Here is a 27,477-nt window from a genome sequence, read left to right on the forward strand (position 1 = left end):
CAATGCGTTGCTTAAGATGTTATATCGTACCCTTGACTTTTGGTGGAGATTATGAAATTTCTAAACATAATAGATTCTGAAAAATTCCCGAAATATATGCGTCGTTTCGAAAATTGCAAATTTAATTTAATTATTCTATTGTTTTGAACTGCTAGATTTTGAAAGGTAAAAAATCAAAAAATGGACCCAATTTTACCTCTGGCCAAAATTTTTCTTAATTTTTTCCGTTATCATATCACACACTTCACTGCACATTTTAGCCCCTGATTACTGAATTTATTTGAATGGCACAGTTCTTTTCTCAGTATAATTGCCCTCACCCGCAAATAAATTGATAAACATTTTTTCGATTTTGCAATCGGTGGTTCCCACTGCCGGACTGGTGGGGTGTTTTAAGCGCAGTATATAAACGCTAAATAAATCCTCTTTTAAAATCATTACTACCTTAAATTGCCTAACTTACGAGTAATTCAATACAAATAAAATGAAACTGCAAGTTGTAGTAAGAAAACCGGTAAATATTTATTTCCAAATTTAATTTTTATTTTTCAGGTTTTTCTCGTCGTCGTTTTGGTGTCACTGTGTGCGTGTTTGCCCTTTGACGACTCTGATCCCACAGTGAATCATGGATATGGAGACGAAGAGTTCCACCCGGCACAAGACCAGCAGTTATTCCTCTTCAAAAAGTTTAAATTGTTCAAATTGGGGAAGAAATTCCTGGGGTGAAGCAGTCAAATGTTCTTTTGTGGTTTTGTATAGTCATTAGGTTAAGATTTACAATAAATTTTTTATTCATAATTTTGTTTTATTACATCGCAAATAATAATAATAGTTACAAAGAGAATCTAAAGGACGACTGACGAGTGTTAGTTGCGAGATACTTCCACCAGTTCCACCAAATATGTAGAAAGCTAATAGGATCTGCTTTAAAATAAAACATGTTATAACAATAAAATCGTCTCCTAAAAACATTCGCAAAAAAAAATTTAAAACAATGTTTGGCAAGAACAATGTGTTACTAAAAAAATGTGATTCACTTCAATTGTGGCGCACAAGATTTTTTAAACGACAAAAATTTTATTATTTTCTTATAATTTTGAAATCATTATTACTCACCTGTTGTAATAAATTACAGGCACAAATGGGTAGTAATTAATAATAATTGTGTATTATTAAGTGTTCAAATTTGAAAAGAAATTCGGGGGTAAAAAGTGCTATCCTGCGGTTTTGTATAATCATTAAGTTAAGATTTATAATTTTTTATTCATAATTTTAAATAAATCAGAGTTAATAGTTACAAAGAGCTACAACACATTAAAATTATGGAGAAGAGAATTTATTCCGAAATACTTCGACAAAAATATATATAGAAATAAGACTTTAAAATAAAAAAAAAGTCTTCTGAATTAAAAACAACCAAAAATTATAATTATTATGTTAATATTAAGTTTAAATTTATAATTTTACTTTAAGGCATCGGATTTAATAATTACAAAGAGAACACAGTTTAAAGCGCCATAATAATCTATTGCGAGATACTTCCACAAAATGTATAAAATGTCCTAAAAAAATTTAAAATAAAATGTTAAGACAAACAACCGTGTTCTGAAATAAAATAAATAAAAGCTAACATTTTTTTTATTATATTAACAATGTTTTAACGGTTACGTAAAAGGAGACTCTGTTATAAATATATTATTATGTATATCGAAAACTATTAAAATAATTATACTGCACTAAGCGTATGCTATTAAATATTTTATATTTATTTTTCTCTGTGCATGTGCATTTTTTCTAAATTTTTATAAATTTTTTATAAATGTTAATTTATGAATATTAATATATTAAGTCCCTAATATGCAAGAAATATTATTTCTTATGTCACTGTAAAACAAACCACACTTATTTAATGTTATGTGCAAATTGGCATCAACCCCAAAAATTAATTATTAAAAAAAATTCAAAATTCACAAACGTAATTTTGGGGTCTGAAAAAATCACATGCATAGAGAAAAAATAAAATATTTAATAGCTAACTCTAAACGCAGTGAGTAAAAAATATTTTTAGCTGGTTCACCTTGTGTATTCAAAAATGATATAAGGATTGATTTCACCGCCGATAAATAAATCGTCAGCTTTTTAACCCATAATTTTTATTTATTTGTTAAATAAAAAATTGTTTCACTAAACGTCTATGCGATGTTTTTAGTAGTGACAAAAGAAGTGTTAAATGTAAGTTTTTTGCGCGCTTATTTATTAAGAATAATTCAATTGAGCGACAACAGCAAAAAAAGGCAAGAGGATATTAGTTCTCTTTAGAAGAAAAGAAATTTTTGTAATTCTAAAACAAAAATGTCAAAAATGACAACCGAATAAACTTACTGCTCAATTTCGGCCAGTTAATTTATCTAATAAATATAAATAGAAATAGTCCCACATTTATTTAACAGTTAACGCTATTGGATAGTAAACATACATTGAAACCCTAACATTCTTCAAAACGTTAAAGTATTATATAAAAAAAAACGTAATTAAAATTAAATTAATGTAAGAAACACAAATAAATAAAGTTGTGTTAAAAAAATCGGTAACAAAAGAGTGTGTTACTTACCTGTTGGGGGGTAAAAAATTCTGACGTAAGTAAAGTGTTGTTTCGTATAATACTTTCGTATAGTCATTAGGTTAAGATTTGTAAAGTCGTAATAAATTTTTTATTAATAATTTTTGTTGTAATACATCGGAATTAATAGATACAAAGAAAACAGGTAAATATATACAAAAATGGTATAAAGCATAATAGACTGAAACGATAAAATTCAAAATATACAAATACATTAACAAAAAATCATGATAAATAAATATCGAAGTTAACTATCCCCATCTATAACAATTAATGCTGATTGAATCTGGCAGGTTTGAAGTTCCGGAGCGTCGACTTGATCGGTGCTGCTGCAAAAAATCTCAATACGCGCCCCTAAATCAAAAGTCCCGGGCCTCGAAACAACTGCCGAGAGCTTGACTGGTTCTGTCGCCAAAGGCTTGACTTCTCTAACTGCACTTCCCGTCCCAAGCCAGGAAAAATTTTTGGAAGCATACGGATAAAAAAGATCGGAGTGTGTCGGCGGTGGCGGCCCACTAAAACTCAAAATTACCTCAAAGCAGCTTGTCTAAACCAAACGAACCTCGTGGCGCCCAAAGTGTTGACTATCACACTCAAATCGGCGTCGGTTACAACGCTGTGGAGGAGGAGAGTGACCGGAACCACACAGAATTTCTCCTTCTGGAAATTGTGTTCGACGATCGCTGGGTAGATGAGAGTGCATGTGACTTTGGTTTGCTGCGTCCGGTTCTCGCTCTGTTTGTCTTTATTCAAACTGACTTCGAGCAAAGTTGCCGGGTCGCTCAAAGCCGCAAACTCGTCGACGTCGCTTTGATCATCGCTCGTCTTGTGGACTTTTATCCGGATCTGCGTTTGGCCGTCGACTACGCGCTTCTGCGGGTCGTTCACCAGCGCTTGCCATTGCACGAAAACGATCCCGTCCTTGCCTTCAGGAGAAGACTCGAACTCGTTGAACAAATTCACCTGGCAATGTTCAGTCTTTTTGGCGAAGGCGATGTACGCGGAACTGAGGTGTTGCCGCATGCTCCTCTCATGGTTCAAGTAGATGTTTGAGTAGACGCTCTTTTTTTCGTTAAGTCGGCGCGCTTTTAGTAAAATGTGAGCGGATTCCTGAGAGTGTAGGTTTATGTATTTGGGGGTTACCACGTTTTCGATGAAACTCCAGAATTTACTCAACATTCCTACGTTTAAAAGGCTAATTTCCGTCAGCGTTGAGCTGTGGAGTTTGTTCAAGTTTGACGCTTTCAGCACCACTGCGATCTCCTCCACTTGTTTCGCATTGAAACTCTCTTGCACCGTCACGTCCACTTTGATGGACTCCTGGACCGACAAGTTCCACTTGTGGCGCACGAGCCGATACCTTCAACAATTTAATGAATTACAAGGTCCAGAAAATTCTTAATTTTTAACCGCATTAATTTTTATTAAAAGATTTTGAAAAAAACAAAGTCCTAACAGTTTTAAATTCCGCATATGCCTTCTCTTACTACAAACATTCTTATAAGAAACGATTTTTTTTGCTTATTTTGATGACTATCATTCCTTAAAATACCTACGTAACTACTGAAAGCAAGCAATTTTTATTTTCAAAAAACAACGTTTGAGCTCGCATGACGTAACTGAGCCAAAAATGTGATAAACTAAATAATACGTAGAAAATAATCTTACAAACGATCAATCAAACATTTTTGCAACAATAATTAATTGTAATTAGCTTTAAAAAAGCTTAAGAAACAGTTTCAATTGGTTAACAAATAATAAAAGTTTTCATCTCAAACATAATTCACCTCAGACAAAAAAGTAAACTAAGGAAAATTTATACAAAAATTGTCTCAAAAAAATTTTTTTGAGTAACTGAATTAGTCTAGAACTAGGTGACTCAGTTTTTGAGAAATTTCATCCAAAAATGTGATTACTATGTTAAAAAATGTTTCCAAAATAAACCGAAAAATCCTTAAATTAGGTTAATTTATGCAAATTTTTAAGACAAAAACTCAGTTTTTTTGCAAGATTTCGCAAAATCGCACCGAAAAATCAGACAATTGAGACGAAAAAATCACATCATATTGCCCTGTTCATCGTTTTAACACATTTGCAGCCAGCGAAAGTTTAGCAAAATTTGAAGACACACTTTTGCGAAATTTCGTTAAAAAGCTCTGGATGCGGTAGAAGGTAATTTTATTTGTGCATTTTTTAAACTTTTAAAAACATTTTTGTTAACCCAGGATAAAAAATCATTAAATCAGGTCACTAATAACATGACGTTTCCTTTTCGAGCGTTTATTTAATTATTGTTCAACCAAAAACGCAATTATTTTGCCAATTACTTCACCGTGCATTTTAATTCAATTTTCAACCAGAATCGCAAAGTTTTCGTCGAAAAAAAAATCCGCAATTTAGTTGGAAAATAAAACTTTATTTCTCATTTCGTGTACATTATTATGCAAAATTTCGTCAAAAAAATGTTGAAATGATAAAATGTGTTTAATAATAAATCAATAATAACATTGATTTTCCCGTTCGCAAGCGTTTTAATGCGTTATTTTATCAGAAATGCAATAATTTTGTGAAATTTCTTCAAACATCTTTTGAAGTTAGTTATGAATTAGTTTAAGACTATGTCTATTTAAACGCTGTTGCAATACTCTGATTTTTTTCCTGCATTGGGAAACATTCGTAAACCGTATTACGTGTTCCGGACGTTATTTTTAAATTAAAAAAAATTAAACAGTCATTTTGATTTTAATCTTTCATACAATGCCTGACTGATTTTGGCAAAAATTTTACTTTATTTGTTTTTCATTTCATAAATTTATTTGTCCATAAAACTATAGCATCAAATTCAATAAATTGTCATAGCTATTTTTACGAAAGCCAGCTTAATGAATATAAAAAAGAAAAATACGTAAATTGAGACAGGAAAAACGTAATTATACGAAAAAGTATGACTAACAAATAAGTAATTTATTTATTACTTAGTCTAATTTTGTCACAGTGTCAAATAAATGCGAGTAATTCGAAGTTTTAAACCTAAAAAATATTAAAATAAACGAAACTTTTGGAAAGTTCAAAATTGGATTAATTAAAATAGGCTCGCTCTTAACATCAATAAAACACAACATCATTATTATTATTAAACTATGTAACATCTCATCTTTAGAAATTAAAAAGATTGAACATTTTAAAAATTTAAGAATTTTTTTTTATAATATAATTTATAAATTTTATAAACTACTCTTCAAAATGTACGTTATGTTGCGAATTCTCGAGTTTGTTGACCAATGTATTTGTTTCTCGTTTTAATTGTTTTTTATAAAGTGCTGCTACATTAGAATTATTTTAATTATTATACCTTGGGACGACTCCCGCGTTGGCGTTTTCGTAATAGATAAGTAAATCGACAAGACACGGCCCGGGAACATTAGGCGCTTTGATAAATATGGCCACCGTGGTGCTTTGCCCCGGCTCAAGTCGGTCGTTTGGAAGAGGTACTGAAGTAATGTGGTTATCCCTGATAAATTTTTCCCTCATTGCTGGAGTGCAATTTGCCGAAAATTCGGGCAATTCTTTGGTTTTTGTCTCACAGTTACATAAGTACTCGGGGGCCGACGTCGCCATGTACACCTTATGCAAAGGCAGCGTACCCGTATTTTGAAAATCAATTGTAACTTTTTGTACTTCGTCGCATAAAAACTCCAAACTGAACTCGGAAAAAGTCACCTGAAAGAAACACTGAATGAGTGGATACTTCTTCCATTGATTACCTGCAAACAAGGCGCTAACGGCACGACTTTTATTTCTACGTTCTTCGTGCCGCTTTTGTCGAAATTAAACAACTGTTTTCCTTTGATAAATATATTGTCTGTAGGCGTGTTGGAACTGGTTAACGTGTAGCAGATCCCTTTCAAGGTGATCACCCCTGTCACAAGCGGCGTTAACGCAAGTATAATATTTTGATTGCAATTGCTTTGTAGCAAAATCGACTTCGTGACGTGCGTTTTGACGAAATTGTCAACGTTATTGCTGTTATTTTCATTAGAAGCCACAAGGTCGTCGTTTTTGAAGCACCAAATCAAATAAATGTCTTTCAATTGTAGGACGATTTGCAACGAATTAATCAGTTGCACACAGACTTGGATCGGCTCATTTACAATCGCTGTGGGGACGTTCTTTGCTAAATTATGGACGCTGTAAAGTGTGATCATTGGCTTGAACGTGAGAGGAAGAGAACCGAAGGCTTCTTGTACTAAAATCTCCTCCAATTTATTCCACCTGGCTGCAACTTCGGCGCCATCTCTTTCAAGAAAATTGACACCCATTGCCGGAACTTTCCCAGGTGTTGTTAGGGGAGGCGTCGGCTCCATTAACAACTTTAAAGAATCACTGTCTAACTCCGGTAGAGCCAAAATCGGAATACCGTCGTCATCCTCTTTCAGTAATTTATTCTGTTGGCATATTATTAAATTATATTATACGTTTTTTCTAAGTCCGGCCCTTACCCCTAATATTGTTAAATATTCCTTCAAAAACACGCTCTGTTGTTGACCCGACTGCTTGCTGTCCCCATTAAGCAGCCGCGCAAACGACTTAACCGCCTCATCAAACGAATGGAGATTGTGAGCTTGACGCCCTATTGTATAATGAATGTGATCCTCAGCTAAATCCCAGCCACTGTATTCGTAAATTTGGTGTGCTTGTTTGTAGCTCCGCAATGAGTGTTTCCTTTGAGCAGCTTTTGAGAATCTATGGCCGGCCAAAACCATATGAAAGGCGTACTTTCTGACCATTTTCGAATGCAGGAAACAATAAGCGGCCTGTTCCAGAAAAAGAGCCGATCTCAAATCCGACTCTTCACTCGTCATTCGTATCAATTGATGGGCCGCTTCGCCGAACAAACCCCTACTTTTCAGACACTCGGAGCTTAAAAGTGTCGCTCGGGTCGCAAACTGAGGCATCCTAAACCGGAATTAAAAAATCTGTCAAAAGATAGAACAAACGGAATTATTATACAGTCAAGTGCCATGTAATTACCAATTCAACGTCTCTACAAAAACATTTCAAATTAGATTGTTGTCACCCGAAAGTTACTCAAAGCTAAACAAACATATGAATGAATAGGGTGTATTACATTCGCTGCCATTTTATATATTTTTGCGCAGTCCAGAAAATTCGGAACATACAGTATATTTCATTCTTTGCTCATTTATTTCTACTATTACATATTAAGTTTTTGTAAAGATGCGTTAACAAATATACTAGAACATTGTTAATCTGGAATTGAAACATAGAAAAATATTTAAAGAAAAAGAACATGATAAAAAACTTTTGCCTTATTACACTTAAACAAAGGATTGAGAAAAATTAAGGGCTATGTTATTAAATTCTCCCTAAAAACTGGTTTTGTATTAATTGTGTATTTATTAGAATAACGAAGTTAGGTATACTTAAAAATTTTGCCAAATTATTTGCTCATAAAATAAGTTTCAGCGATTGGACATTAAAAACTCATCCCCTGTATATTTGTATATTTTCCCCCAAAAAAATTAAGTGACGAAGTCGTAACAAAAATCACTAAATCAAACAAACGTCTTTGTTTCCCGCCTGCAAATTAGTTATATCTTATATCACAGATAGTGTTTTTATTAGTATTTTATTAGTTTACACAATTATTGTTGCGGCGTTTAATTTTATTCAGTTTGTTACTTGGTGTTGTCGTGCATTTTAATTTTATTGTCAATCTCCAAGTAAGATGTTGATAAATGGTAATGATTTTATTTTCATATATATTTATTATATTGAATTATATTTATTTTTAATGTCTTGCTACAAACAGTAGCAGAAGAAGATGCCATAAAGGTAAGTACATTTTCTTTATCCCAAGTGAGATGTTGAATATGTGGTATTAGTATCTTGTACTTATTTTGTTTTTATTTGTATTTTTTATAATTTCAATGTCTTGCTATAAACTGTAGCAGAAGAAGACGCCATAAAGGTAGGTGCATTTTTTTTATCTCCAATGAGACAACATTTCAAGCACTAAAAAAATAACGAAAAATTGTAGACGTCATAGAATTTGGTGCTTGTTTAGCTTCAAGTTGCGCACTTCAAAGGCGGTATATTTAGCAAAATACGACTGAAAATTCAGCAACAAAACGGGAAACCTACTTGCAGGTGTTCATGTAAGTGGTTATGCTCTCCTCCATGTAATCGTAGGTCTTTCTGCTCGACTCATTCGCCATAAAAGCCGCCAAGGCGGCCATTTCGAGCGCCCCAGCGTAGTACAGCCAGGCCTGATCCGTGTTGTAGTCCCTTTTAGCTAAATGATATGCTTGAAACGCTAGTAGATAATGTCCAAACATGAAATAAAGATCTCCAAGTCGCCGCACTTGCAATTCGGGTGAATCAGGCGCGTAGCTAAAACCCCACATCAGAAAAAAAATATTTGGAGATAAAACTTACATAAGATTATTCACTGCAACCGAACTGGCGCCCGGTTTATTGGGGTTGAACCAGCGTTTTGTCGCACTGAACAATGACCTGCTGACGCCTTTTTTGTTCGAAATTACGTCGCTTAGTTGGTGGATTTGTTTCTCGATGTAAGGCAGCAGACAGGTTTTGGTAAACTCGTGTAAAAATAATTTCACCTGTTCGACGTCTTCAGTCGACAGGCAGAGACCGTGCGATTTTAATTTGGAGTTGTTTGATACGGTTTTGTCTTTTTCAGTTGCCGAAGTGCTCTAATTTTTTATTTTAGTAATGTATTTGGTCACAAAAAGTGTTACCATTATTAAATCCTCAGTGTCAGGGCTCAGTGGGTGGTAATTTAAGTTGGTTTTTGTATCAGAGTCTTGACTGGTATCAAAAATCGCCCGTGAAGTGTAGGGTGAGCTCTCAGGGGTTGGATTGTAGTCTCTGGACTCAATATTACAGCTAATGAATTGGCTCCAAGGGTCCGGCAAATGCTCGGTGTTTGCGGCACCTGGGGGCCGTGAATTCATCCTCAAAAGAAAACAATTCGCCTCCCCGTATGACCCTTTAACTGACTCGTACGCCTCATTTGCGCTAAAAAATCTATTTGTTCACAATTATATGACAAAAATTATTACTTACACATCAATATTTCCTTCAACATTGTCATGGATGATCACATAGTATTTTAAAACATTTGAGCTAAACCACTTGGGTAACTTTCCAGGGGCGTTATTCTGCATTTGATTCAGACTCTGAGACAGCTGAATAATACTTTCAATGACATTGATTTCAGCTGAAGAAACAACCAAAACACACGATAAAAAATGCTTTGTATATTCATGATCAGAGGGATACTGAACTCGTAAAAACGTATCTCTCCAAGCCTCAAACCACGGCGTTGTTAAAGTAATGTTCAAGGTGTGATCGCTGGTGGTGAAATTCTCAGTCCGGAAGTCTGACAATTCACTCACTGAAGAGTTTAAAAATTTCCTAGCTAAAGTGGTTTGGGGAGGTCGGGAATTCACGTCCAAAAACGTTAATTTGAGGTTCCTTATTGTTATAACCGTGCCGGCCGGATCTTTGTAATGCACTGAAAAACATCAATTAGGGAGGTTTTTTCCCAAACTTGAACGCAACCACCGTCATTGCTCAATTTGGAAAAGGGTTGGAGCAGCTCAATGAAATTCAAATTATTTTTCTGACAAGAACCTTCAGCGAGAGGGGTGCACAAAACAGCAATTTGGGGTGTGAAGGCGTTTTTTATAAATTCTTGCGGAGTCTGCTTGCACTGAGCCATGAGTGTGAGGTTAAAAATTTTGTCAAGTCATCGATTAACTCTACAATGTACTTTGGTTGATTTTAAATTTAGTCACACACCCGATTTCTAATCATTTAAGGCTGTTTTGCGTTAATCGGAAAATTAACAACACTACAATCAGCTGCAAATCAGCTGTTTGACAGGTGTGACAGGTGACGATAAAAAAGAAACCATTTTTTGGGGTCACACCGATTACCGGACAACTAACGAAATGATTAAACGTTTGAATTCTAAGTAATTGTTGCCTAATTTATGAAAATAATCAGCAAAATTGTCCCCAATTTAAATTTTTGGCGCATGTCAGGTGCCAACTAAACTGACTAAACCGAAAACCCCTAGCTCGAAATAGGCGGGAAAGTGGATAAACAAACGTAATGCCGGTTGTTATCCGCCCTTAACATTACTCCTAGCCTTTTTACTGCGTTGTTTGTCGTGTAACGTGGCAAAATGAACACCGATTACTTGAAACGCTCCCCCTTGAAGCAATTTGCGAGCCTACGCCCCTACACCGTCATCGTGGAGGGTAACATCGGCTGTGGCAAAACCACTTTTTTAAACTATTTCCAACAATTCGACGATGTTAATGTACTCGCGGAACCTGTGAATAAGTGGCGAAACTGCAATGGGTACAACTTACTTGTAAGTACCACCTTTCATTGGGGTTTTAAAATTTTAAAGTCTTGGCGTTTTATTAGGATAAAATGTACTCTGACCCAAAAAAATGGAGTTTTACGTTTCAATCTTACGTCCAGTTGACTATTCTGCAGCATCATACCATGAAAACGGGACACCCAATTAAACTAATGGAACGATCAATTTACAGTGCTAGGTAGTTATTACTCTCGCGTTGTTTTTTTATGTAATTATTTCACTGATTTAGACATTGCTTTGTGGAGCAAATGGCCAGGAATGGGTCCATTGAGCGTGCCTCGGTGTCGGTGATGGACGAGTGGTTCAAATGGGCCAAAGAAAATTGCGACTTATCGGTTGACCTTATTGGTAAGTTTGAAAAAATTGAGACATTGTGTAAGTCCCCATTTTAGTTTACTTGAAAACGACCCCAGAAACGGCGTACCAGCGCATGTTGGCACGCAACAGACCTGAGGAGCAGTATGTGCCCCTTGAATACTTCCAAGATATACACAACTTGCATGAGGAGTGGTTGCTTCAGAAAAGATTTGAGTGCCCGGCCCCTGTCCTGATTATTGACGCCAATTTGGACAAATCAGGTATCATGGAGGAATACTCCAAGTGCAAAGCACAAATTTTCACAGAGAGAGAACTAAAAGTTGCGCTTTAATTCACTATTAGTATTTTTTAATTCACAAATTAGGTATCTAATTTCCCGGCCTCAAAGGCCGCTGCACATTACATTTCAGGGACGTGTGTATTCATTAGCTTAGGTTTTGTAATTTTAAATAAAATATTGCGATTTAAACGATTTATTTCTAACAAAGTACAAATATATGGCTTAATACTTGAAAAATTAGCCACATGATTACGCCATTTAAACCAGTGCCACTGGCCTGAAGATATCACACGATTCAAATTACAATTTTTATGCGGAATGATAAAAAGTCACGAAAAACTTTCCATAACAATAAATAAACAATGATAAGAAACATTGCGGTTGGAAGAATAGAACCATTATTACTGAACTAACAATAAAAAGCACCAAAAACTACGATTTATTTTTGATAACATACTCAGACCACCTTTGAACGGCGTCTTGCTGGTTTGTGTCCCACAACACTTTTGAGAGTTTTCCAACAGTGGCACAATCGGCTTCGTTTTGTATCCAGTCCAGTAAGAGCTGGTAAATCACCTGGATTGAGTCAATTAGTATTTGATTGGCAAAACAAGGAACCTACTTCTTTAACTCCAGACCTGATGTAGTCTTCGTAAAATTGGCTGACTTGTCCGTCTGAGAAATCCAGCGCCCTTGCCATGGTCCTCCAGTGTTCGTTTATATGAGGGGACAGAAAAATTAAGTCTTTTCGATCAACGGGCACGTCACTGTGGAACAAGCCTCTGATGGCCTCTGTGACAATGTAGTGTTGTTGTTGGCTTTGAGTCTCTGATTTATTACTGAGATACACGTTATAATTCGAACCGACGTGAATTCCATTTGCGTTACTAATATTGATCACACTGGCAAAAGCTAAAATCGTGGCATAAAGTCTTGTTTCAATTAACAGCTGGCTTACCAGATGGTCCGCTCTTTTTGGGTTTTTTGAAAACTCTAGTTTTGGTTTTTGTTTTTGGAGGGATATTCGTTGGTTCTGTTTCGTCAGTTTCTTCTTTTTTGACTTCATCCCTTGGAGGGCTGGGTATGGCATCAGTTGTAAGATCACAGTTATTCTGGTCTGACATTTTTGCAGTCAGATTTGTTGTAAATTTTAACTCTCCAACAAATGTATCATTTTTGACATTTGTTTCCTTTGTCTGGGAATTACGTCAAATGTCACTTGCAATAAACAAAGAATTTGAAAAAAGAAGCGGAATTTTTATTTACATATTTACATTCGTGTGAACCCGTTCTATGACTAAAGTTGTACAAACTAGTTCAAAATGATTTGAGGGTCTGAAAGTCAGCTATTTGATCAAGCTACATCACTGAGAAGTACATGGGCGGAGCTAAATTCCACAAACGAGTTGATGGAATGCGAGTCACATGTGTGTACTTTAAGTTGGGGAAAATGATCTGACTAGACTTGATAATGACTTCTTGGGATATCTCGGGGAAAACACTTGTGGGAAATTTGGGGAATTACACGTTCTCGTGTTATTTGAGATTGCTATCGCAATTCGTAGCTGCCTAACGAAATTAATACCTATTTATCATTGTCCGCTCTTTTCTAATATTTCAGGGAAAAGCGCAATTTCGCTAATCTAGATGTTAGAAAGTCTTATACGAACGTGTAGCACAAAATTGCGTAATTGTGGCAGAGTAGTAATTATCTTTTTTCTTTTCCCTCTTAGGTTTCGTTCGTAATAATAGGGTATTAAATATTTGTAATTAATTATCATCTCAGGATTTTTCGGACATAGATGTAATTGTTTTGGAAACTAGCGTTTCGTTTCAAAAAATTTACCCAAATTAAGCATGAAAGTTATTTATCACAGTGTTACATCTTTAATGCAGCAAGGTTAACGACGAAGTTAGCCTTGTAGAAATTTTGTTGTGGATTAATTGATATTCGTCTATGGTTCACAATGGGAAAAATCAATATATGCGAAGATTGTAAATTTTAGCCAAATCACAAAAATTTGGTAATGTGGAGCGCCCATAAAAACTTTCCAGGACGACTTTAAAACCACTCGAAATCATTCAGAGTTAATTTAATTTCTTAATTTGCGCCATATCGAAAGTTAGATTATTTAAACTAATGGTTCATAGCTTTTTATTTGACCTGACCTGACAAGGGGCGACTTTGATTGTTTTTTTTATTGTTAAAATAAAGTTTAAACAACACTAATTTTGCATTTTCTTTCTGTATCGATTAAAATTCGATTTTTTTTTAAATCCTGCGAGTTCCGGCAAGTATTCAACAAAATTAAGCCAGATTTTTAAATAAGTTTTAAATTAAATCTCCAGTAGTCCAAGGAACACAAGTTAAGAACTTTTTTCTGTTTTAATAATATCTACAACAGATACGGGCTATTCCACACATAAAGAAATTGTTTTTTGGCGTTATTTTGTTTGATTGAGACACCAAAGAATCGTTTGATTATTTTTAATTTCGTTGTTTGCGCACCTTTGAAAAATTGAAAGTCGGCATATTACAGTTAACAATTTTTGTGAGAAGCAAAAGCGCATGCGTTTACAATAATTAGGTCCTTTAGTCATAATGCATAACAATGCACAACAAAGCAATTTTTTTATTTACCTGCCACACTAATAATTTTGAATATAGTGTTGATGGAATGATAAGATGGATGTAGATGTGTTGTTAAATAAATGTAGGCTTAAAATTGTAACAAACAATTTTTTATTTGGTTTAATTCAATACATCATAGATAAATAAACGTCAGATTAATATTGCACATGATTGAAAAATGCCTATGTCAAATGGACGTAATATAATGCCTTATGATGTAAATGTAAAATGAAAGATGAGGTGTAAAATGATCAACAAATATTGGCAACGCTACAATAAAATATAACTATATTTACATAATGTAGCTGGGTATTTCGTCCATTTAAAAATGAGGCGTAATGTTCCGCTTAACATAAAACGACTAAATAAAATCGTGTCAACTGACATGTCAAAACATTGACATAAATAAAGAATAACATACAGAAGAGACAGTAGTGCAGTGACACGGAAGCCAGTTGGGGGTTCGGAAAGGTACCAGGTTAACAAGAAGGCACAAGCAGCGGCAGCTGTCTAGCACTAGCACTAGCACGTGCCAGTCAGCAGAGTGGAGTGTAGAACGGCGCAATACCCTGTGAATTATCGACGAAAATGTACCGCAGCGCATTCGGACTTAAGATGGCTTTTACTGAAGACATCCAATGGTGTAGTACACAAATAGATACGTACATACTGTCGAGGCACTGTGAGTAAGGCAATCCTACAGTAGTTCAGTGGAGATAGGGTCATCCGTGCGAAGACGGACAGCCGGGTCGAACCGACATTTAAACTATAAAACTATGTGCAAGGTTTGTGCACACAACAGTAGATAAAATATATCTATATATTATATAATGTATAATTATATAATTTAATTTGTGTAGGTCAATATACAGAATAGATATCGTACTCTGAAATCACAAACAAATTGAAAAGGCTACAACAATGAACACTCTAGGTTCCAATGGGGAAGCAGTACAAATACAGTACATTCAACATTGACGGGCGGACGGACGGACGGACCGACGGCCAGCGTCAATCCGGCGAAGCAGAGCCGCCGCGGCGTCTGTCAAGCCGTCCGCACCAACAGCCAGTGGACAGAGTACATCCGATCAGGTTGGGGAAAGCACCAATACATAACAAGAGTAGTGTCCTGCATAGTCTCAATATGTTTGTTAGTGGCTGCATCCTCGCTAAATTAACAAGTGTACATTATAAATAATATACTATTTATCTAAAAACATTTATAAAAAAGACACTAATAATTACAAGAAAATAATGGCACTATATATTATGTTTGTTTCTGAGAACAAATGTTGGCGCCAGCATATAACGCTGTCGCTGACTGGAACAACCACGACACACTCACCACACTAACCCATTCTATATAAATCTGATCCTCTCTCGCGCTGCGCTCTCTCTCCCTTTCTCTCTACAAAATCGTTTTTATGTATGTTTCACTGATAAATGACTACAAATTTCATAAAATATCCAGTTTTACTAGACTCGTAGTTTATCACATAGATGACAATTGGCAATAGAAACGCGTTCGGTTATCCACACGTTATCACTATGGCACTTAGCGTCTTGTGCGCCGCCGCCGCCACCGCCGCCGCCGGTCTAGGATGGCCAGTCTGAGAGTCTTGCTCGCTTATGCATCTGAATATTCTCGTAATCACCCCCGCTTGGCGGCCCCGTCGGCGACGGCAAATTCGTCGGCGTGACACTTCCAGGAGTCGGCGTTATATGACCGGCAGAACTGGGCCTCGGATGGTGACTGTGCGTCAAGTTCAAGCTCTGTACGTGCGAATGGTGGACACCCACACTCAGATGCGGATGATGTTCTCGAGGAGGCGATATCGGTTCACTCTTTATTTTCACAGGTATCGGTGAAGATGACGACGGCGGTGGTGTGCTGCTCGACACTGCCAAATGCGGCAAGCAGTTACTTGTGTGTGTCAAAGACGTCGAAATCTGATGACCGCTCCAGGATATTGAACTCAAGCCCATATCGGCCCCCATACTGAAATCCTGAGCGCCGAACGAACTCAAAGTACCGGGGTAATTCGACAAACCGGGAGTCTGCAGCGCCACCACGGGGGTATTCAGAGTCGATTGAGTCCGATTGTGCTGGAAAGCAAACAAAGGAAACACAATCGGTCGTCAAGACCCAAATTTAGAAATTCTTACTTCTCCATATGAAACTTCTTCCGGGGTAATACTTGGTCCTAGTGCCGTAGGGATGACGACTCGGAGGTTCGATCGCGGACCGGGTGAATGTTGTTTTGGATGCTGCTTTGAGGAACTAAGACCTGGTCCTGGACTTGGTCCTGGGGACGGTGATCCATCCATTGGAGATGCTGAATTTGGATAACCATTGCTCATCTCGGGCATTCCTCCGCTCGGATAAACCGAATCTGTTTCAGAAGAAGACGGTCGGGGACTAATACTAGTATGAGCCATTTGCGGACTAGATTGAAGAAGACCAGAATCACCATAACTTATATTAACAGGCACCGATACGGGTTGCGTATAATTCGAAGAGCTCATGCTAACCTATAACCAAACAAAAAATCATTAAGTTCACGTTCAAGACGACGCGACGCGAAATAAACCAATTCAAATAACTAGACGTACCCTCTGTCCATTGATTTGGTTTCTTTGAAGCATCATTTGAAATTCCTCGTCGATTTTGCTGTACTTGGCCTCGGTCCGCGGCGTCAACTGGTACTCCGTCTCCGGCTCGGGACTGTCAGGACTCATCACTCCGTTCTTATGCTCTTTCTTATTAAGTGCCTGCAAGTGTCAGTGGACCAGCTCATGGAATAACGCAGCCTCTGGGGCTATCATACACACACCACACGTTCTAATCACCTCTAGTTAAAGAGTCTCTACCACACGTAACTAGCATTACAAGTTAGGGTCTCAAAACTGAAGCAACAACTCGCGTAAATAACAGGCAAATGCAGCGATTCGATAACTTAGTAAATAATAAGCACAACAAAACAATAACGTGTTAGGTTTTCGAAAGTTATCAGTGAATAATAAAAAGGTACGAATCGAAAAAAAAATCAACAGTAAAATAAACACAGTTATCGTGTTTGCATCAGCCAAGTATCGGGCATAGTTGCTGCTGGGTTTGATGTACCTCGATAATATTTTTGTTGGTGAGAGACTCATGGGGCTCGTTGTATTCGGTGTATTTCAGCAGCACTTTGTCCATGTCCGTACTCGCGTACTGGTACAATTTGTTGCTGCTGCTGAAGATGATAAGCGCGATCTCGCAGTCACACAAAACCGAGAGTTCGTAAGCTTTCTTCATCACGCCGAACTTCCGCTTGTTGAAAGTGACCTAAACGAAAAATTGCAACAAAAAAAAACTAAACAAAAACCACGGTACCTGTCGATTCCGCTCATCGGTGATTCTTGATATTTGTATTTTTTTGCGACCCATGGCAGCAATTTTGAATCACAAGATATAAAACCCGTGTCGACTTACACAATGGCAATAGCCTAAAGCGCTGACGTATCAAAGACTGGAGTATCACCTCTAGGTTGGTCGTTAATGATCTGAAACAAAATTCCTCCCTAAATTCTCAAAAAATCGCAAAAATTCGGTCATACAGGAAAAAATCGCTCAAAATCCTCGCAAACATTTCAAACTTTTCCCGGTCGATCTGACGATAATCCGGTCAGATTTTCGATAAAATTTCGTATAATTTTTGATAGCGCAACGGGCCACCCGCAAACATAGTGACCTGATTTGGATCAGGGTAGTAGCGGATCGATTGTCGAGGGCGAACAAGGCCGGCGCGTGGCCCTCCTACGCGGCAAGGGCGATCTACCTGTATAGGTAACGGGTAGTGGATTAAACCACCCACCTACATCGAATTATGTTTATACAATTCAAGGGCCGCAAAAATTCAATTAATCGACGCACACCGCCAAATAAATCAAGATCAAGCGATAATCAAGCGGAATAATGCATGCCGAATTTTTATCAAACCCTAATCGCGGAAAATAAACAAATTATTAAGTAATGTCAAAAATAGAATAAGAGTACTATTTTTAATTAGTCGATAAAACCATTGTTGCTAAATATAGTGGCAAATCATCACAGAAATATATTCGACACGTAACAATTTGTTTGTTTTCGTTGCTAAAGTGGCAAGATGTTGGAGAACTCGTGTCCTAATAAATTATCACGAGTATCTCTGGAAAAGTGGAAAAAACACAAAAAATATAAATAATGCATCGGAGTCTTACGGCACCAAAGAATGAATTACCATAATTAGTTATTATGTGTCGGTCTGAGGTTAAGAGTTGAGAGCGCTATTAGCATAGATAAGTCGGACTCACCTGGTGAGAAGTATAGCACGGACCGATCAAACATACTAAGATAAAGGCCGGTAGTTCGGCGAGGCACTGCGACACTCGTGAGAAGGTACAAGAGTTGTGAGCGCGAGTTGGCAGGAACGCAGAGATCTCTACAACAGTTCGCAGGGAGAGAACGACGCGCACCACGCGAGAAAACTACCGAGACCGAGTCCCGGCACCGGGCCCGTGCCAAGCTGAGATGATACGCTGATACCCGCCACCGGAGACGGCCCAGCATTGGTCGATATACCAGGGTGACGTCACGGGCACGCGACCAATCGCCGCCGCCGTCGGTATCTACGCCGTTCAAGTCAGCTGGCGCGGGTCGCCAAGACGCGTGGGGTACAAGCCGACAGCATCTCATGCGTCGATGTGGTCTTCGACGCCTTCCCAACGCTTAATCCTTCCCCGACTTCAGATTCAATGTCGCACGTTAACACCAAGATGCTAATTTTAGACCAAAACACCAAACCCTGCACCCAGAGGCACGGATCGAATGTCGCCAACCCGCGGACACCGCCACCAGAACCATCAAAAGCAGAACACAAAACACCACACTTTACTCCTTCTACTTTTTCGATTCGACCAAGAAATACTGACTTAAGTTGGAAATCATCCCACCAATAAAACCCAAAAATTCCATAAGCAGGCAAAAAGGGACCTCATAGATGATCCAGATGGACCTTTTGACTTAACTTCTACAACAGAACCTAATCCAAAAGTTCCAAAAGTAGATAAAACGAAAAGGGACTTGGGGACTACCCAGATGAAATAGCAGTTATAGTTCTACATATCGTGCTATGTCTACCATAAACCAATAAAAACTTCCCTTAAACCGTCATTGTTGGGAATCTTAAACAGAAGGTAAACCTCTTGCAGGTACCTTATTGGAAACATCAACAGTGACCAAGTTATGTAGAACTATACCCGAAATGACTATTTGGACGGAAGTTCATTTACTAGTGTTACACTTCCACAACCGTTTTTTTAAATAAAAGCGTGGTTAATAATTGTGATTCCTGATGCTGTTGCTTAGTTCGGAACTTTAAGGTCCGAAATTTTCCGACTGTGCATCGATCTAAAACTTTCCATGGTGGAGGTCTGCGGAGTGGAGCTCGGTTCTACTTTCGATTTTCGATAATCTGCTCAATCGTAGCTTTCCTTCCATTAATCTGCTGTAACTGCAAGCTCACAAAAGCCGCAATTAAACAAACAGAAGTTCGCCGAGTGTGTCGGTCAAACCCGTTCATTGATTCTGGTATCGGCAATCTAAAGCCATTGATAGGTTGGCGTTACAATCTCTTCCGCAAACAAATAAATTACGGATGATATTCGGCAAAGCTGCTAAACCTCGATAGATTTTTTCAAACGCGAACCACACGGTTAATTAAAACTGAGCGGACTTTCCGGTGTATCCATATGTCCACAGCTTAAAGTGTTAGACAAATATGTTATTAGTTCCTGCTATCCAAATACTGTAATCCGAATGATATTGATAAAGGTTTTAGAAGTAAGTAGTTGCACCTGTTAAAAGCGAGTTTAGGGTCTCCGCGTTTGTTTGTTTTTTGAGTTACTAAATTCCGGCGAAACAATAAAATTATTACACAACAAAGAAGCAGAAACGATTAGTTTTCGTTTCTAATGCGCCAAACACTATTAAAAATCCTTGGACGTGTTCCAAAAATATGGTTGAGTTTGCTTGGCATCCGATTTTTTTTAATAAACTCTGTACCGCTAAATGCCATATTGCCAACATTACTTGCTTGTTTTTTTCCTGATTATCTTCTGTAACAGGAAATTATTGACTATAAAAGGTTTGAACGCCAGACGTGTGGTTAAACAGTATGTGCTGAGCACATGTGGTCTACGAAAGATTGATTTTTTTTACAAAAATCTATACGTTTCAGCAATGTTTGTATAATGATTTCATCAAAATTTACAATTGAGATTGTTGGGACACTGAGACGCGCGGAAAAAATCATCACTCGACGTTTGAACTTGTGCGAGTTGGGTTTTTTGTCAATGAATTCGAGTAAAGTTTTTAATTATTTCTCAAGTTGGGCCAGCGCCCTTTAGTTGAGCTAATAGAATGTTCTCGCCGCCGGATTTCCGCTAAGACGGTGCGCTTCCAGCTGTTTTGCTTGCCCCTGAATCAGAGTTCCCCTACACTTAAATGATGCTCTCGTCACTCTTATCACATGCAATATGTAAAGTTATTCGTGAAAAAAAGAGGTCACAGCGACCAACCGCATTTGTGAAAAACTAGACAAAGCAGGAGATGCTATTTGTTTATCCTGGTGCCCGAAATTTATGGGCTCGTAAACGGAATCAAAGGGTGGAGTAACAATATTTAGATTTCTCCCACGTGTGATCGGCGAAGATTCGCCCATGTCCCCATGTGTGCGATAATCGTATCGCTGGGTACCTGGCAGCCATCACGCCGTAATGACTCTTCGAATTGGGAGAGATAGGGATGATGGGCGCCACGTCCCCTCCCGGTAGAAAATCGGCTCACCCCCGTTATCCCCCCGACTGAACACAAGCCGGTGCACGTGTTTTCCAGGCCTCTCCCGCTTTCCCGCCACCCGTTCAATCTTGACGGATCACGGCTCTCGCCAACGCGAACGGCCAGGATAAACAACCAACTCCAATTACAAATCGCACATTTTCCCGGTTTTACCCAAAGGACATGGCGAATTTTGCCATTTTTGTTTCTTTAAACAACAGTTTAGTCGGCGATTTTTCCCTCAGCTGAATTTGTCCTAGTCATTTGCGGGTATTTTTAGAAAATAACAAAGTTAACAATTCTGAAAGAAAGTCTCAAATCCCGGGAGGTTGGAAGCGGTAACGACTGCTTAACGCTTTCATAAAAAACAGATAATCACCGGAAAATATCATATCCGGAAAATTCGATTTTCAACACATTGCCTTCAATAATAATAATCTGCTCATTAGGACAAAAATGAAACTTCCCATCTTCACTGAAATCTTATTCCAAGCAACTCGAACAAAGTAAAAACTTGTCTCAACTTGTCACTTTTGAAACCGCAAAAATGGAAAGAAGCTTGTCAACTGTTTGAAAGTATTTGCAAAACTTTTTATCATTGTAGTCATGTTATTTGCCAAGGAAAATTTCCGCAATAAAATTAAATCAATGTTCACAGTATTTTATTGATATTTTATTGGACAAAAACGCACACAGACGCAAGACAATATTTAAAATCACGAAAACAACATCATAAGAAGTCGTAGTAGGATGCATCCACATGTTTTGCAATAAACCAAGATCTCCTTTCCTACGTAATGATGTATGCATTCATATTTTATTTTTCGTTCATAACGACTAATAACGTTTCAAAAATGGAACAAAAGAGGGCTTAGCGATTTTTCTATTTATATTGTTCTACTTGCTTCCAATTTGATATACAATAATAGAAACGGCATTAAACCATTTTTGTATCTCTAAAATAAAAAGGCACTTACAGCTAAGTAAGGGCTGTGTTAAACTACTTTTTATAGTGAGGAAACAAGTTCGAATTTACCAAACGTAAATCTCCTAATCAACCCTTTATTATTTTTTTAGTCAAACGCCTGCTTTCTGGTAGTTTGTTTAAAATAACCATTAAATATTAAAAAAATGTTGTACACACGTAACGACCGCGGAAGGGTTAAGGTCTCTTAACAGCCCTGAATTTGTAGATAACCACAACACGTTATTAATAAGTTCGGCTATGTTGACCTTTTATTAAAAAATATTATAAAGTCGCTGTTGAATATAGTTAGAAGGGACTAGTTAGAACGAAATTATCTAGTTTTTTAAGTTCCAATTTAGGTATTTTAATATTTTATGTCTTTATTTTATATTATTAAATCGTGACTAAACTTGATGGCTTCACATAACATAACGTACCGTTTGTCATATTTACGACAAACCCACACAGTTTTAAAATTTTAATCAAGTGTCCATAAATTGGTTAAAAGCTAGTCCAAACATTTAACACTTGATATTTTAAAAAGCGTATCAAAAATGCATATTATCTGTTGCAGAGATAAAGAAATGCATGTTTCATGAGAACTATGCTTAAATATTTCTTAACGATAACGTCTGTTTCTTTTGTATTTTTACGGCGAAATATTGAACAATTTTTTCCTGCAACCATTAATAAATCGTAATCCATGCAATCAATTTATTAAATAAAAATTGAGAAGCAACAATCGCTCGATATGTTTGGGTTTTCGGGAATTAACATTTCCGCGAAATGCATGTGCATTGATTATTTATTGTATTATTGTGGCTTATCTTGGATGTAACATTTGTGGTAATCCGTTGCGAATTAATTTAGGTTTTAGCCTTTTGTGTGTAGAAGGGTAAACGCGCACGAATTTCGAGTGCGATGTTTTGAAATTTCAAGTTCTGCATGACGCCAACTAGCAAATCAAAGCAAAAAAAACGACGTGTAAGGGGCCATGAGCTAAAGATAGCTTTGGGCACGTGTGCAGAGCGGGAAATGTGAGGCCCGGGGTGAGCGGACGTCTCGACGGCCGTCGCGGTTGAGTCATGGTATGTCGGTCCGTTCATACCATGGTGGGCCCCACGCCGCCTCTGGTCGGCTCACCGCCGGTTACTCACCTCGGCAGTAATCCGGCGGAAAAGCCGAGCCATGTGCTCCCGGTAGAGATACAGATAAGAGCACCGTAGTGCAGCGATAGCGTACGCAGCAGCACAGGCAGCAGGAGCGCATGGACCCCTTCTCAAGTGCCGATGCCTTTTAAGGCGCGATGAAACTGCCAAGTGCGTCGGGTTACTGCAGCCCCCCCGCCGCACGGGGCCCGCGGTGCCTCCTCGGACAACGTTGCCAATCTACCCCACGACCATACCAGCACGTGCCTGCGGAACTCCTGCTACGTTTTACTCTTACACGAGCGTCACGCCACCAGAGCATCCTGCAATTCGCAGCTTTTTTCAGAGCGTTTTGCTGATTTTACAACGCGATAACGCCAAACGTGCGGAAAAATACCACTTGGAGCTTACCCAAAAACGAAACGGGATTTAGTCACCCGAGTCTTACTCATCTTTTACTTTGACCGATTCCTACGAAAGAAAGGATTTGCAAGCACAAAGCTAACGCGCTTTACCGGCATTATTAGCAGGAATGTTTTTTCTTCCAGGCTTCAAACTCACGCTTTTTTGACAAAAGCCTTTTAGGAAATTTCGAAATGTCGATTCAGTCGAAATGTATCATCTTGTAAACAAATTAGATAAACTGCGATTAGTTGATTACACTTGAACATGAACAATTAGGGTACTGCAGTTACCCTGATTCCTGATAATGATAAAGGCAGATTGAGATTATCACGGAAATATTTTTACAGAAAATCACTCTACACTACGTAATTTGATGACACAACAATTTCGGTGCAAAATTATTTACAATTCGGTAAGAAAAGGAGATAAAAAGAGATAAAAGAGATAAAAAGGAGATAATAAATTATACAACAAAGAAGAAGTCTCCTGTCAGAACTTTTAAATTTAAATTTAAAAAAGTGCTAAAACCAATTTTAGACATGCCCAAAGTTCTAAAAAATACTGGATTATTGAACTATGTAATGAAAACATGATAAAAAGAAGATAAAAGCCATATTTCATAATTTGTTTTGAAAAACTTTTTTAAAAGAGATTAGTATTTGTTTTGGGAGATTTTGAACAAGCTTGTTAAAATTATCTTTGTCAAAATAAAACTTTCATTAGTTTTTAATTTCAGTTTAATTTAAATACTGTCAGAAACGAAAGACCAAAATTTTAATTTTTAAAAGTTTTTATTTAACTTGATTTTTTGTCTGTCTGTTTTATTTAATTTTATAATGTGCCAGTCAACCTGAGAGAGTTCCTGTTGATCTCGCACAGGAACGTAGATATTGAAAAAAAATTTTTTAAAAAAGCTTTATTTAAATAGTATTATCTCTGATAGAAATCATTATATTTTACTTTTTGGTAATTTTTTAAAATAAAAGTTTTTTTAATTATATATGCCCGTATTTTTATTTATTCGGAAAACATAATGTGATAATAACCGTTTAATTTCCTTGTCAAAATCTGTTACAGGACGAATTCCTTTAAAATTTTTGAGTTGGGTTTCAAAATGACAAGTGAGTTTGGCAATAACAATAAGCAGGCGCAAATGTTGCCAACTCTTAATAACAATAGTTGCAGAAATATTCCGTGGCAAATAAATATGCTGCAGGCATGACTTTAATTAATAATTAAAAGTGTGCAAGAAAATTATTTTTTTCAGTCGCGTTAAATAATTTTGAAGCATAAAAACTGTAATTTGCTAAAACATGTGCAAAATGGCTGTCCCCATTAATCCCGTTGTATATGGGGAAATGTCTGTTTCCAATTAATCAACGCTGCAAATGTTTGTTGTTTTTCCTCCATTCGGTCATAAAGACGTTTCATATATGTTGAAAAATGATTTACCAAATCCATAAAGCGATTTTCCGTGTTGAAACGTCGAAAATTCGAATGCCAAAGAAGCAGCGGCAGTCGGGTGAATGCCCCTGTTCTATTTCAAGAGATACAAAGACCAATTTATTGGTGACAACAGTACATCGACAATTATTTCAACGCCGAAAAGAAACGTACCGAGAAAATTCTACGCATTATTTCAAATCAAAAGTAGAACATGCATGAAATAGTGACCTTGGTGAAAACAAAAGTATTGAAAAAAGCGTTTTCCCTTTGTTAAGAATGAAAGGAGTAAGGAATCAGTGAAACTAATCGCAATTAACAAGTAAAAAGGGATGACGTCAAAAAACGTCGCGTGTGGACAACGAATAGTTGCAATAAAATACGCTCGAGCAAATGAAATTCCAGACAATCCTGCCACTGGAAGTAAATTAATTAAATACAATAGTGCAGATTTTCGGGAGTTGGACGTGGCGAATTTTTTCGATACCGGTCTATGGATTTTCGCCATTATCCCCTTTGCACATTAATATTTGAACTGACAGTTTAACATCAATGGGTTGATGTGGGTGAACTATTTTCAACAACTCAATGGACTACTAAATTATTTAAATCATTTATTAGATAAAAAGTGGCCTTTCAATTATACAAAGTCACAAAACCACAAACATTGCAATTTTAAAACCGCCAACACTGTTTTTGTTCTGTTTTGATTCCATAATGCCAATTTCATGACATTTGAAATACGTAATAAACCTCGAAAAGCAGTGCCACATCAACTTAGAGGTTTTTCTTTCAAGAAAATATTACATTATGTTTTCTGGTTTTTCATCAAAATTCCTTCAGCAATCAGGGAGCGCATAAAGTCCCAAATACTTTAGTCCGATTACAGAAATTGTTATTAGATAATAATGAAACAAATAAGAACAATTATGCTTGGTGGGACAAAAACTCCCAGAACGTGTTGTGTGACACATAACATTTAATTATAATAGCCTAATTGTCGCTTCAAAATACATTATGTAACCATAAAATGGTTGTAACCTTAAAAATTTACATTAAAGCGTCACATTAAAACAAATTATCACAAAGTATCAATTTGTAAAGAAGGGACACGAGCCGTCCTCGATTTATTATTGCTAAAATCTGAGACATTGAATTTTACCGAAAATAACACAACCTTTGGCAAAATTTCACTAGACACCGAGTATTTCATTTCATTTACAGTCTCCTGCTGTTATTGTTTCACTTAACTCATTACAAAAACTACAACAAATTAAACATCCTCTCGGCCATTTGCTGCGGAAATAAAATAAATGAGACATACGCACTTTTATTAAAAGAAAACCGACAATCACCTAAAGCGCATTTTTCTCATATTTTTTAATTAATTGCTTTGTGTACGAGCAAAGGAAGAGTCTGGCTGATCAGACGGTGAGGGTTGTTAGGTCTGAAACCCTCTTACAGCGTAAGCCAGCCGCATATGTGCATCCGCAATAATTTCCGTTAATTGACACATTTCATGTCTCCATTTTATACTAAACTGAACTGAATGAACACCTCTTTGCCACTCTTCAGATGATCATCACAGTTTACCTGTTTTTTGTTTTAGTTGTGAAAGGGTAATAAAAATGAAACAAACCTTCTTATTTCTATCTTTATTAATATTTTCCCCACTTTTCTGAAAGAGAACACTCATAAGCGAAGTAATTTAATTATGTTATTGACGATACATATTATTTATATGTGAATTCCCTATTACGTAGAACAGAGATAATTTTAATGAAGACCCGTATTTTCATAACAGTTTATTAATGATGACATCATAATTGTTTAAAAAAACTGAAAATATTCTACCAATGCTTCTGACAAATTTTAACATATTTATTGCTTGTAAAATACTAACGAAAGACTTAATTTCCCAATAAGTAATATAAAATGAATTTGTTGTGGTGATTCAATGACAGTCGTTACGCGCAAGCAAAAAATCTAGTTACTTTAACTTGTGGAAATTTTATTTAATCGGCCCCAGCAATGTTTTGAGTTGGTTTAACGTTAACTTATTAAGTTATTACTTTTACGATTTGTGGCTTTATTTGTGAGCAAAAAATTATGGCCTATATATGACCAGAGCCTAGTTAGGTGTGTAACATATCAAGAATTTTATTTAATTAGAAGTGCGCGTACGCGTTGCTAAGGGATAGGAATTTTGATTTTTTCATTCGTTACAAAAAGCTCAGGAGACGAATGAAATAGGCGCAAAATGAAAATACATTGTCTCTTATCAAAATACGACGTTGTGTATCCCAAAATGATGTTTTTAATAAAAACTGTTTAATTAACGTCGAGTATTTTTCCAGATGAAATT

General features: G+C 36.8%; 4 protein-coding genes and 1 long non-coding RNA gene across 14 annotated transcripts in view; 2 read left to right on the forward strand and 3 right to left on the reverse strand.

The window, feature by feature from the left end:
• The first annotated feature begins 247 nt into the window (after positions 1 to 247).
• Positions 248 to 798, forward strand: LOC135267206 (uncharacterized). The gene is made up of 2 exons (XR_010335563.1): positions 248 to 502; positions 553 to 798. It is a non-coding gene; the product is annotated as an uncharacterized LOC135267206 (long non-coding RNA).
• A 1,899-nt stretch (positions 799 to 2,697) lies between these two features.
• On the reverse strand, positions 2,698 to 10,559 carry l(3)76BDm (lethal (3) 76BDm). The gene is made up of 10 exons (XM_966845.4): positions 10,232 to 10,559; positions 9,731 to 10,181; positions 9,403 to 9,682; positions 9,080 to 9,357; positions 8,786 to 9,034; positions 7,120 to 7,576; positions 6,385 to 7,065; positions 5,973 to 6,340; positions 3,183 to 3,980; positions 2,698 to 3,135 (listed from the first exon to the last, which is right to left on the reverse strand). Exons 1-10 carry the CDS (start codon positions 10,386 to 10,388, stop codon positions 2,868 to 2,870), a joined length of 3,987 nt encoding a protein of 1,328 aa, XP_971938.1. The 5' UTR covers positions 10,389 to 10,559; the 3' UTR covers positions 2,698 to 2,867.
• Positions 10,560 to 10,726: 167 nt separating this feature from the next.
• Positions 10,727 to 11,847, forward strand: LOC660567 (deoxynucleoside kinase). Its single transcript, XM_966789.4, has 4 exons — positions 10,727 to 11,048; positions 11,105 to 11,238; positions 11,290 to 11,408; positions 11,453 to 11,847. Exons 1-4 carry the CDS (start codon positions 10,857 to 10,859, stop codon positions 11,707 to 11,709), a joined length of 702 nt encoding a protein of 233 aa, XP_971882.1. The 5' UTR covers positions 10,727 to 10,856; the 3' UTR covers positions 11,710 to 11,847.
• On the reverse strand, positions 11,836 to 13,079 carry imd (immune deficiency). Of its 2 annotated transcripts, XM_008201183.3 has the most exons (4): positions 12,933 to 13,079; positions 12,617 to 12,876; positions 12,281 to 12,570; positions 11,836 to 12,234 (listed from the first exon to the last, which is right to left on the reverse strand). In XM_008201183.3, exons 2-4 carry the CDS (start codon positions 12,780 to 12,782, stop codon positions 12,091 to 12,093), a joined length of 600 nt encoding a protein of 199 aa, XP_008199405.1. In that variant the 5' UTR covers positions 12,783 to 12,876; positions 12,933 to 13,079; the 3' UTR covers positions 11,836 to 12,090. The 2 variants fall into 2 exon arrangements, with proteins under 2 accessions (XP_008199405.1, XP_064215494.1); XM_064359424.1 differs by having other exon boundaries at positions 12,617 to 13,032.
• A 1,305-nt stretch (positions 13,080 to 14,384) lies between these two features.
• Positions 14,385 to 27,477, reverse strand: part of Mef2 (Myocyte enhancer factor 2) — a 37,730-nt gene continuing 24,637 nt past the window's right edge. For 7 of the 9 annotated variants that reach the window (XM_015979573.2, XM_064359422.1, XM_015979561.2 and 4 more), the window contains 5 exons: positions 17,667 to 17,836; positions 17,415 to 17,618; positions 16,904 to 17,062; positions 16,457 to 16,822; positions 14,385 to 16,396 (listed from right to left, as the gene is read on the reverse strand). In XM_015979573.2, coding sequence (XP_015835059.1) covers positions 15,887 to 16,396; positions 16,457 to 16,822; positions 16,904 to 17,062; positions 17,415 to 17,618; positions 17,667 to 17,720 — 1,293 coding nt within the window. In that variant the 5' untranslated portion in view covers positions 17,721 to 17,836 and the 3' untranslated portion in view covers positions 14,385 to 15,886. Of the gene's footprint in view, positions 16,397 to 16,456; positions 16,823 to 16,903; positions 17,063 to 17,414; positions 17,619 to 17,666; positions 17,837 to 18,625; positions 18,854 to 27,477 lie in introns of those variants that run through there. The other 2 variants (XM_008201181.3, XM_966678.4) reach the window with 2 other exon arrangements.

This window comes from Tribolium castaneum, chromosome 10 (genome assembly GCF_031307605.1).
Source record: "Tribolium castaneum strain GA2 chromosome 10, icTriCast1.1, whole genome shotgun sequence".
In the NCBI taxonomy this organism is placed as follows: domain Eukaryota; kingdom Metazoa; phylum Arthropoda; class Insecta; order Coleoptera; family Tenebrionidae; genus Tribolium; species Tribolium castaneum.

Bases quoted from the DNA above. Each gene is read 5' to 3' on its own strand.
- imd (XM_008201183.3), bottom strand. From the start codon at position 12,782: ATGTCAGACCAGAATAACTGTGATCTTACAACTGATGCCATACCCAGC. The intron at 12,571-12,616 runs GTAAGCCAGCTG...CCACGATTTTAG, and splicing joins CAAAAAGAGCGGACCATCTG to CTTTTGCCAGTGTGATCAAT. The intron at 12,235-12,280 runs GTAGGTTCCTTG...GACTCAATCCAG, and splicing joins TCAGGTCTGGAGTTAAAGAA to GTGATTTACCAGCTCTTACT.
- LOC660567 (XM_966789.4), top strand. From the start codon at position 10,857: ATGAACACCGATTACTTGAAACGCTCCCCCTTGAAGCAATTTGCGAGC. The intron at 11,049-11,104 runs GTAAGTACCACC...GCGTTTTATTAG, and splicing joins GCAATGGGTACAACTTACTT to GATAAAATGTACTCTGACCC. The intron at 11,239-11,289 runs GTAGTTATTACT...TCACTGATTTAG, and splicing joins CGATCAATTTACAGTGCTAG to ACATTGCTTTGTGGAGCAAA.